Source organism: Sciurus carolinensis, chromosome 10, assembly GCF_902686445.1.
Source record: "Sciurus carolinensis chromosome 10, mSciCar1.2, whole genome shotgun sequence".
Lineage (NCBI taxonomy): Eukaryota > Metazoa > Chordata > Mammalia > Rodentia > Sciuridae > Sciurus > Sciurus carolinensis.
The window spans coordinates 111687603-111699620 of NC_062222.1; the positions used below are offsets into that span (position 1 = coordinate 111687603).

Genomic DNA, 12018 nt, shown 5'->3' on the forward strand with positions numbered 1-12018 from the left:
CCTCAACGGTAGGAAATCATGTTAAAATGAAGAATGAAGGGGCAGCACAAAAGAACAGGGAGCTGCAGAGTTCATAGAATTAAAGCGTCCTTTCTATGGAGGGGTTCATCGAAGACAAGAAGTGCGATAGCTACTCAGCTATTTGGGTCACACAGAAGTTAAAACAGAATTTTAATGCACCAAGTTAAAATTTTCTCTCAGTTTTATTGGAACTTGAGATGCTGGATCATTACCTACCATTCATTATGTTTTTTATTAAGCCTTCATTTTACAAAACTAAAACTTTGTGGGTTTCCTTTACTTAAAACTAATGAGTATCTTTAGTAAGCATTTGATATGAATCTGTTTAATGCAAAATGTGGAAGGGTTAGTCTAAATCATTCTTTTAAGAAAGTAATGCCCTTTATAGTACTGTAAGGATGTCATTTGACCCCTAGGCATATCTTTTTCATTGATAAGCAAAAACTTTCTTATAGTGAGTTTGATTTTACATAAACGATTGAGTGAATCTATTGTGTCATTTCTTAAAGTTGTAGGAGTATGCTTAGCTTTTACGAATGCATTTCAGCAAATATTTTATCTAATGCAACTTTTACCTTCTGAATATACACTGACCTTTCTTGTTTTGTTGGCTGACAGTGTGGTGCAGTGTTTTGCTTTTGCAACATATTCTCAAAGCCCTGAGCAGTCGGAAGCACTTTCTGTTTTATTACATTTTGGTGGAATATGGCATCCTTGGAGTTGATTAGAGGAAAGTAGAGGGGCAACAAGTTGGAAATAAGATCTCCAAATAGATGAATTAGTAGTTCATGACAGTACCCAGAGAATTGAAGTTGGGTTGATCATTTAATTGTATTGTTGATGATTAAATTGGGATGCAAAGAATATGGTCAGTCTCCATCCTATGCCTGTAGCCAGTCTCCCATAACACAAGGAATCAGATTGAACTATACATAAGGGAAAAAAAAAAAAAAAACTTTAGATAGTGTTGAAATTTCTATATAATTTTTGTGGAGAAGTTTTAAAATAATCAGATGGTATAATTTAACTCTAAGATTTTTCCCAGCCTTAAATTTCTGTGTTTGGTTGTTTATAAATTAAAAAGATAAAAACACAGCACTTTGAAATGTTAATGCCATTCCTTTCTATTTAGCATATATGATAACAGGCAGGAGAAATTAAGTGAAGACAAAGTAGAAGATATTTGGATACCTCGAGAGGACAAAAACAATCTTCCAAGGGATTCTGCTTCTGAATCAGAGTATTCTACAGTAGAAGAGTGCTTTCAGAGTTTAAGAAGAAAAAATTCAAAGGCATCCAAGTCGAGGACTCAAAAACCATTAAATCCGGACCCTGTTAATAGGCACAGTTATCCTCTAAGTTCAACAAGTGGAAATGCTGATTCAGCGCTCTCCTCAGGTGCCATCTCTCCCTATGCCTGTTTTTATGGATCTTCTGCTACGAGAGTTAAGTCAGGGTGGCTAGACAAACTCTCTCCTCAAGGGTATGCATCTATTCATTAGTTTTATTTCATAACTAGCATATTTTGAATAATCCAGTTATAAATCGGCCAGCTTTTTGTAGTTACCACTCCTGCCTCACCCCTTCTCATGCTGTTTAGAACCTTTCAGAATAGTTTTGCAAAGGGCATTCTTTAGATATGGGGGAGGGGATATGTACAGTGCAACACTGCATTAAATTCTGAAAAGCAAATTAAAATAGAAAGTTATGACCTATATTTAGATCTTTTAAAAAATATATATTTTTTTCATTGTTAATGGACCTTTATTTTGTTTATTTATATGAGGTGCTGAGAATCAAAGACAGTGGTCACACATGCTAGGCAAGTGCTCTACCACTGAGCCACAAACCCAGCCCCTCACATCTAGATTTTTAATGTGAGCTTCCAACTTCACACCAAAAAGTACTATCCTGTGTCTCTCTTTGTAGCAAAGAAAAACAGCACAGGCTGAGTTAGCATTACTCAGCCCACACTGTTTGGATTTTGCTCATATCATAACAGTGTTCTGTTTGAGAATACAAAGCTTATTGTGGTTAGGGAAAAGTATGTCATTGTTAGATTTTGCTCTTCACTGTTACTGATATATTGTTCTGATATTTGTATGTTGCTCAGGAAGTCAGAGTGTTTTGAATGTTATACTTTTAAAACATTTATCATTTCAGGTGTTTACAAAGAAACGTCTGTCCCGTAAGCACTTTACAGTGCTGAGCAATATTGGGAGAGGGATTACATTTAATCAGAATTGTTTTATGGCAACTTGAATTGTGGGATTTTATTTTGGAAATATTTACTTGAAATATTCCTCATGAATTATTAGTTTGGGGTGGAACCTCTTATGTTGAAGTAGCTAATGTGGTAAGTTCATACAGTATTGGCTTTCTCTACTATTTCCCTGAAATTGTACTTCATATGGACTTGGTTTGATTGAAAATAGTTCTACTAGCAAAAAAAATTATTAGAATAAGCAGATGACAACTAGTAGGAACAGGGATTATGTTTCTTAAAATCTTAGTAGACCCCCACAACCTGAGGTTAGTAATAATATGGTTACTACTTTGTACAGTTGCATCCTTTTAAAAAATACATTTTGAATACATTGAATAGTGCACTTCTTAGAATCAGTTATTTTGTACCACTTCTTTCTGATCACATTATAATAGTGAAGTAGTCTGATATATTTTCTACTTTTATCAGTCATCAATATAATCAGTAAGTACATATTTAAACACCAAAAGCATGAGTCAGTTCTCAGGCATACACCTTGGGGGAATAAAATAGTAAACTCGGACATGGTCAGATCTTCCATTTCTGTAAAATTTAAGTGTTTAGGAAGATCCTAGGGCTGTCCAGAGTATCCAGGGAAGAATCGGCACACTGATTGGCTTGGGCTGTTTATGCTCCAGGCACACTGAGAAAGTTTGAACAGATTTGGTCACTTTTGGGACAAATTAGAACATTTTCCTTTTTATCAGGACATCGATTTTCTATGTCTTCTATTCTGAACCTGCCTGAGGTTAGATGCTGTAAGTTTTTTATATCTATGTTTCTATTTTATAGGAAGTAATTGAGTTTTCTTGCTTAAATGTATTCTCCTGGATACTAGTGTGAATGGAGATAGGAAAGAAAATGAAGAAAAAAAATTTTTCACCAAGAACTTTAAAAGCTCTTGTACATGATTATGTTGCTCTGACTTGAAAGAAATACATGTTGTTGGCCTCCAAGCATGTAATCTTTAGATTCTAAGTAGAAACCAAAATTTGCCCTTTTGAAATTGTCTCAGTGGGCTATTTTGAGGTGTTTAAAGTGCTCCTTAAAGTGATGACAACCCATTCCTTGGTAGAAGTTGCTGAGTTTTGTTTGACTCATGGCCACATGACTCTTTAGTGCTGGTGACACTGATTGAGATGACATTCTAAATACTATAGAAGAGGTACCAACAAACTTTTCCTATAAAGGATCAAATAGTATGTTAAGCTTTGTAAGTATATGTTTTTTGTTGAAACTACTATAATTATAGTCAAAGTAGATATAATATATAAACCAGTGAATGAGGCAGTGTTTCAATAAAACTTTATTAACACATATGGTAGACCAGATTTGGCCCATAAACCATAAGCCAGATTATATGTTTGTCTAAAATCTCATATGATAACCACTGTATTCATCTTTCCTGGGGTCCAAATAGAGAAATGTAACCTGATGGATCTCAAAATAGGGAAGCCTCTTTATTTTCCTATTAAGTATAGAAGTAATGAAGCAGGAGTCTTCCTTGATGTCCTCTGTGCTTGCTCTTCTTTCTAGCTGAAATGCTCTTACCCCAGAGAGCATCATGGCTTGGATCTCAACCCTCTCAAGTTCTTGTATAATGTCTCCTTTGTATTTATGCAGAAAAAGAAAATCACAACTCTCCTTTCCCCCCCGTGCCCCTTGGACACTATGTTGTTCTGTAGGGCTCTTGTGCTAGAAGATGTATTTATTTCATGTACATTTCATAGGGACAGTCATCTACATTGCTTTTGTTTACAGCCCTTTCCTTAGCAGAAAATTACCTAGCACTTGGTAGATGCTTTGGTAGATGCTTAGTGTTTTTTATTGAATGAATCATTGAAAAACATCATAAAATATTCTTTTTATTCTTGGAATTTTTCTAAAAATTATTTTTATTTTGTAGGGATTTTTGTAATGTAAACTGCTACATTCAAAACTATTAGTGGGAATCATTAGGTGCCATTAAGACTACTAGTAGACATTAACAGAGCAGGAAACTCTTGATGTGCGTTTTTTTTTTTTTTTTTTTTTTTTTTTTTAATAATTATGTTTCTCCCTTAAAGACATGTGCATGACTGATCAAACTATAGTTTTTTACAAAATAGCCACACTCTGTTGCTCCTTGTTGGGCAACAAGGTCCAATGTACCTCCTCAGGGCCCGCCTGAGGAGAATACTGGGCGAGCAGGATGATGAGTGTCGGAGGCAAAGGAAACACACCAGAGCCGGGAGGTCTGTCAGCGCACGAGGCACAGCAGGAATCTCGTTTATTGAGGAAATCACACAGCTTTTATGTAGGGTGGGGGCTAGGCGGGAACCAATCAGCTTAAAGGTCAGCAGGGCTCGGGGATTCACCAGGTGAGGGTCCCATAGGACTATATGGCAAGCACGAGCTGATCACGTTTGCATAACTGTTGTTAACCAATCCCTGATGGTGGTTGATTTATCGTCATTAACTATTGAAACCGCCTTTGAGGCCTTGATCTTGCTCACTCGCCAGGGAGTAAGGAGTCAGCCTGAGTTAGTTAATGTGTCATTAGTCTCAACAACACTCCAGTTTATACTTTTCTAAATAGTGTTTGAAACTGTTCTCAGTCATGAGTTTCATTAAACAATAGTGAAGCGCATAACCTGGACTTAACTTTTTACATGATTGACTATTTGCTTTTGAAATGGAAGTGCCAGTTCTGAATTAATACTCAGCATGTGATAACTGCCAACAGTTAGTTAAAAAATAATTGTATCACATTATGCAACAAAAGAAATACTGAAACACTTCCAGTTGAGTTTTAAGTGTGAGAAATTATTTTAATATTTGAATGACCTAATTATAGTATGTCTCAAGAGGTTTGTTTTAAAAAATTGTATGAAAGAAACTTGGTAAATGTTGAAGTTACGATTTTTTTTTTTTTTTTAACCAGTGGTTGAAATAGGTCAGAGCAGATGAAAAACTTAATAAATGATACTTGTTTTTAAAAATTTCTCACTGGATTTTGGGGCTTATCTGCACCTTCCTGGAATTAATAATCTCAAGCTATAATTAATAAGCTTAAACCTTGCAGATCTGTATAGATGTATAAATGAAAGACGCTGTATAATTTATTCTAACATTACCCAAACATCTAACTCAGAGGAGAAATGCCAAGAGTTGTAAAGAAAAGAAGACAGGATTATGTAGTACTTCTTCCAGGAGATGTGTAGATTGGAATCTCCAAGAATGTCTGCAATAGGAAATCCTTTTAAATTTTTACTGAGCAATCTGAGTCTTAAACCTTTAACTGTAGTGTACTGTTAAGTCCCAGGAGATTTTACCAGTTTATTTATTTACTTATTTCTATAACTTTTCTTTCTTTCGTGAATATTCTGGTAGTTTGGTATTGGGCCTCTTGTCCTGAAACACCGATAACAGTCTCCATTTCTACTGGCTGAGATGTCTTTTCAGTTGTATTTCCTAACCTGGTTGTATATTTTATTTAATATTCCACATTTAATATTCAAAGTACTTTCTTTTGACTATTCTTTTTATAGCCTACTGTTATTATTTCATGGATTTAATATATTCTCTTCATCTCTTAGGATATCAGTACTTTTTTGAATCCTTTTTTTTTTTTTTCTTCCTGTAGAGACTGTTACCTTTAATTTTTCTGGAAGGGTGACTTTTCCCATCTTATGGTAGAGATTCTTTTCTCCAATTTTTTGTTAATTGTGGGATGTTCAGTAATGATGAAGTAAAACATTATAAATGATGTACTATAATAAAAGTTATTTGAAACTTTATCAATTGCTTATTTCTGCAATTTTCAATTTGATGTTTTTGAACTATGTTTGACTGCACATAACTAAATCTGTGGAAAGCAAAGGCCAGGATAAGCGAGGAATACTGTATTTGTTACGTCTATTTCCTGAGATTCTATGGTTTTCCTCTTAGTTTGACCTCATTCTATCTAGTAGTTAGCTCTTTGAAGTTTTCAAAGTCAGAGCTTATTTTTCATCACTTTCCTTATTTCTAAATAGTGTTACTATCTTCTCTGGTCAAGTTGATTTGAAGATGTTTTTAAATTTTTATTTATTTTTCTAATCCTTTGATGTCTTTTAGAGAGGTTTGGGGAAGTAGAAGTAAATGCAAGTTTTAAATGATCATCTTAAGTGGAAGCTGGTTCATGTTGGATCTTTTAGAGGGTGACTCCATAAAATAAGGACAAGTGAATCTTTTAGCCTGTATTTTCACAAGCTATATCAAATAAGCACTAAGATCTCTGTATTTCAAAAATTTGAAGTCACACATTAAAATTCAGGCTTATAATGGAATTTTGTCTTGCAATAACATAGAAAGACTCAGAGGATACTATGTTAAATGAAATAAACCAGACAGAAAGATAAACCTTGCATGATTCACTCATATATGGAATCTAACATAGATGTTGAGAGTAGAATAGAGGTTACCACTGACTGGAGAGTAGGGGGTTGACCAAGGGGCACAGTGTTACAGTTAAATAGAAGGAACAAGCTTTGGTGGTCTGTGGCCCAGAGGGTGAAGACAATTAATAATAAATTAATAATAATGTATATCTGAAAATAGAAGAGAGGAATTTGAATGCCCAGTATAAAGAAATTATTTATTTCAGGTGATAGATATGCTTATTGCTCTGAGTTGATTTATCTAATATATATCTATGAATCAGAACATCACATTGTACTTCATAAACATGTACAAATAGCATGTTCAATCAAAAAGAAAATTAAAAAATATGAAAGTTAATAAAATTCTTGGTTTATAATTGACTTCCAAAAGTCTTTTTAGCCCTGGGAATTTTTTGCTAAATGCTTTCTCTTCTCACATAAAGGTTTAGGCCTTGCAGAGATGGAAGTTGGAATTGAAGAAAGTATTCCTTTTGTGTTTGTTTTGTTCCCCAATTCCTTGGATTCATATACCCTTGGGAACTATTACTTAGGGTTGCTGAATAGTGAGGAAATGTTATTAGAATAGAAAAGCATTGACATTTACAGAGATGTTGGAGTGTTTTCTTGCCTCCACATAAAGTACTTAATCACTCATACTGCATAATTTAAAATACTTATTCTTAAAAAGATAACTAAGTATCTTTTAAGTATCTACTTGAAAGAGTAGACAAAATAAATAAGAGAATTAAAAATAAGTGTAATTAGGTAAGCAAAAATCTGTACTGTGGAGATTGTAGTAGTTTTAAAAAATTTGGGGTTTTTTTAGGGTCAGAAGAGAGAATAGGGAAGTAAAAATATATGCAATAGTTCTTCAGGATTACAAAAAAAAAGGCAAATGAATTTGAAGTGACATGTTCTGATAGCTCTTTTTTTCTTCAGGATTATTTAGAATAAAATTGAGAAGTATATTTCTGATGACTTAAATACCATGATTAATAAAGGCTATAAATTTGACATTGCCATTGAGGTTCATTGCAGTTGTGGTATTTTTAGAGGTGACAACTTTATATTCTTCAGCCTTCTGTTAGATTTGAAGTATTTTTGTTAAGTTTAAATATGTAATTAATGTAGATTTATGATTACACAAATGGTATGCCTTTACGCCATGTACAGACAGAGAAACAACATGTATCCCATTTGTTTACAATTTTATAATAAAAAATAAATAAATAAATATGTAATTAAAAAAAAAAAAAAACTCCTGTTGGCATTTAGCATTGAAATTAACAGGAGTGGCTCTGTGTGAGTACTTCATAAATAGAGATTTAATTGGGTGTGTTATACATCATTGTTAAAAAAGAATTTTTAAAATATACATTTTGAGACAACAAAAACTGACACCAGGTGGTGAAGCTGTTTTTATGAAAGCAGTTGAAACTTTATACCACCTGCCCTACCACAGCTCAAGGGAAGAGTTTATAGAAATCTGTTCAATAATACTGCACAAGCTTCATAAATTATTCTTAAAAAAGCTTCTTGAAGAAATGTTTCCCTTCAGAACCCTAAAAACAAAACAAGATAAAACCTGGGCTAATGTGCTTCCTGTTTCTTTTTACCTTTTTCTCCTGAAGGAATTCGGAAGCACTTTTCAAAATTGAGCTCACATATAAAATGTGTAGAGGTCAAATATTACTACTATCTAAAGGGATATTGAGGATGCTTTGCCTTAAATGTACTGGAGTCTGTTTTGTATAGTGGTTTAGAGTCTTTGAAAAGAGCCTGCCTGGATTTGATTCCCATGTATACTTTTTACTAGTGAGGTGGACAAATTACTTAATCAGCCAGGGGCTCTGTGCCTTCCTGTGTAAAGTGGGGGAAATATCACTTGTCTCCTATGACTATTTGGAGGAATAAATGAGTTAATATTTGTGTATGACTGGACACCGTGCCTGGAACCATAAGTGTTCACTATTTTTGTTACCAAGTATAGTTTCTTACTGAGACTTTGAAACCCCTATAATCGTCATCATTTCAGATTTAGTTTGTATTGTGTGGTAGTAGAAACATATACTAAGATGGCATTGTCTTTATACTTTCTTTTTAAAAAAAATGAAATAAATTAAGCTGTTAAATAGAATTTAATGAAAAGGTACAACTTCAGAGAAATCCTTTAAAATACTTGAACAACACCTCACAGTTTTCTTATTAAATCATAGATAATTTCCCATGGAGTTGATTGACTACTAATAAGTAGACTTTCATAAATACATGAGAGAAATAGTTAACAGAAATGATGATTCGTAAAAATTTTGTGTTCACTAATATTTTTGAAAATAAAAATTGTAGTTTGGAACTTACAAGTATAGGACTTCTCAAACTCTTCTTTTTATTGCTTAGTTGAAGTTTTGGTTAATTTACCAACATTAAAGCCAAGTTTCCATTTGCTACAAAGGGGGATAATACTTTGAGAAAGAATGTAAGTATAAGCTCTTAGCTTTAATTCACCAATTATTAGAATTCAGTATTGACGTTAATTTGTAGAAAATAGTAGTTTAAAAGTTGACACATTTAATGAGCAATATAGATTATTTAATTTTATATAGATTAATTTAGATAAATCTTAACTGGGTTATAATGTATTTTAAAGTAGGAAAGTATCAATGTATATGTTATAGAGAACAATACATTTAAAATTTTTTTCCCAGATTTATGGAAGTATGATTGACAAAGATTGTGTATATTTGAAAAGTGCAGTGAAAGGATTTGATGTACATATACATGGTGAAATGATTACCACACAATTAACATGTTTAGTTATTCTTCATTTTTTTGAAGTGAGACCACTTAAGATCTTTTTTTTTTTTTTTTTTTTTTTTGTACCAGGGATTGAACCTAAGGTTGTTTACCCACTAAACCACATCCCCAACTTTTTTGTGTGTGTATTTTCTTTTGAGACAGGGTCTTGCTAAGTCCTTAGAGCCTTTTCTGAGTTGGTCTCAAACTTGGAATCCGCCTACCTTAGCCTTCTGAGTTGCTGGGATTACAGGCATGCACCCCCACCCCCACCCCCACCTAAGATATATTCTGTTAGCAAATTTTGTGTATAAGAAATGTTATTATCTATAGTCATCATAATGTACATTAAATCCTCAGAACTTACAATTGAAAATTTAAAATCTCTTCTCTGTACTAAGGCATCATTATTTCAGATCTAGTTTGTATAATAGTAGGAACTTAGACTGAGGTGGTATTGTCTTCATACATTATCTTTTTTTTTTTAAATAGTGAAACAAATTAAGCTAATAAAATTTAAGGGAAAGGCATGACTTAGTTCAGAGAAAACTCTTAAAACACTTTATGAGTCATAGTATATGTATTAACCAATATCACTATATTTATATCCTAAATAGTTGAACTCATAAAAATAGAGAGTAGAATAGTTTCAGGGACTGAGGAATAGATGTATTCGGGAGATTTTGCTTAAAACTTTTTTTTTTTTTTTAAACTCTAAAATGTATTTTAAAATTACTTCAAAACTAATGTCAAACTTTAACCTTCCTACAGGCTTTCACTCTTTTCATTAATAACAAAGTAGGTTTAGCAAATTTTTATTTTGTCATTGAAAATCTTGATCTTTAGAATTTGGGGGAAAAAAGGCATTTTAGTACCTTTTTTATTCTGTATTTACAAAATGCAATTTTGAGTATCCATTTTTTCAGTGAAAAATGTATTATGTACTTTATATCCATTATAATAAATATTAAGCATATTTTATATCAGGAACTATGGTAGTCACAGGTTTTACATTGATAAACAAAATAGAAGTCGTTTTTGCATTCAATTAAAATTTTAATGGTGTCATTAAGTAAAGAAATGGAGAAGAAAAAACAGGACCTGAAGGAACTGTGGGTTGGTCATTTGGAATGAATAACTTTTAATCTGAGAACTCGAGGGTTAGAAGGTGCCTCCCATCTCCATAGTTAGAGGGAAACTTTAAGCAGAGAAACTGGTTTATGGGAAGTTCATCAGGCAAGAAAGGGTCTAGACATAGAGACCATGTGAGCAGATACCACCCACAGAGAAAATGCCAGATTTTGATGTGTGACTGGGTGAGTGAATGACAGAAGAAATAGTTTGATGGTAGAATTGCAAAATAACTCCTTCCAACTACAGAATGGTGGTTCTTAGAACTGTTTTCCATGTGCATCTCATTCCATTTCTTTATGGGCTAGGATTTGTCTTATTTACCTATCCCACCACAGGTTACTAGAGGGATTTAATAACCTGTAAAAATATTGAGTTTAAAATGGACTGACACATCAAATAGTGTTTTAGTCAACTTTTGTGCTGCAGTGACCAAATGATCTGATCAGCACAATTATAGAGGAAGAAAGGTTTATTTGAGGTCTCATGGTTTCAGAGGTCTGAGTCCTTAGAAGGCTGGTTCCATTCCTTGGGGCTCTAGGTGAGACAGAACATCGTGGGGGAAGAACATGGCAGAGGGAAGCAGCTTGCATCATCAGGAAGCAGAGAGAGTGAGTCTCCACTTAATGGATACAAATATATCCCCCAAAGCCACACCGCAATTCCAATATCCTCCAGCTGCACCCTAGCATCAGAGATCAATTCACTGATTGGGTTAAGACACTTACAACCCAATCATTTCTCTTCTGAAGTTTCCTGCATTGTCTCACATGCAAGCTTTTGGGGGACACCTCACATACAAACCATAACAACTGGTTACCTGGCAGTTGCAAAAATTAAAATGTTGGAAGAGTGTTTTAGAAGCTGACATTTTTTTAGGCTGAAGTTTTCTTGGACCTTGCTCAAAGAGCCACGGGTAGCTGGACAAAGTGGTACATATCTACAATCCCAGCTACTCAAGAGGCTGAGACAGGAGGACGAGAGTTTCAGGCCACCCTGCACAAACAGCAAGATCTTATCTCAAAACATACAAACCAAAAACAGTGTCAAGAGCCAAGGTAGAATGTGTCCTTTGCAGTGTAGTGCCTGAGAAGGAGATGTAGCCCATGGATAGTGATAGCATCTTTGACTCCTAAATCCAAGAAATACTGACCCGTCTTCCCTTTTACTTTCCTCATTTTTCTGTGGGCATAGATATTAGACTCTTAACTGGTACCTCAGACCTCAAGCTGTCTCTCTGGATTCTAAGAAAAGTTTATGAGTCCAATTAAAACATTGCTACAGGGCTGGGACTGTAGCTCAGTGGTAGAGCACTTTCCTCTTATGTGTGAGGCACTCATTTGATCCTCAGCACCACATAAAAAATAAGAAATAAAGATCTCACTCTCCCCTCCAAGATTTTAT

General features: G+C 34.0%; 1 protein-coding gene across 5 annotated transcripts in view; it reads left to right on the forward strand.

The window, feature by feature from the left end:
- Positions 1-12018, forward strand: part of Arap2 (ArfGAP with RhoGAP domain, ankyrin repeat and PH domain 2) — a 180504-nt gene that overhangs the window by 23746 nt on the left and 144740 nt on the right. For all 5 annotated transcript variants that reach the window (XM_047566104.1, XM_047566103.1, XM_047566101.1 and 2 more), the window contains exon 6: positions 1154-1504. In XM_047566104.1, the coding sequence (XP_047422060.1) occupies positions 1154-1504 (351 nt within the window). The remainder of the gene's footprint in view (positions 1-1153; positions 1505-12018) is intronic.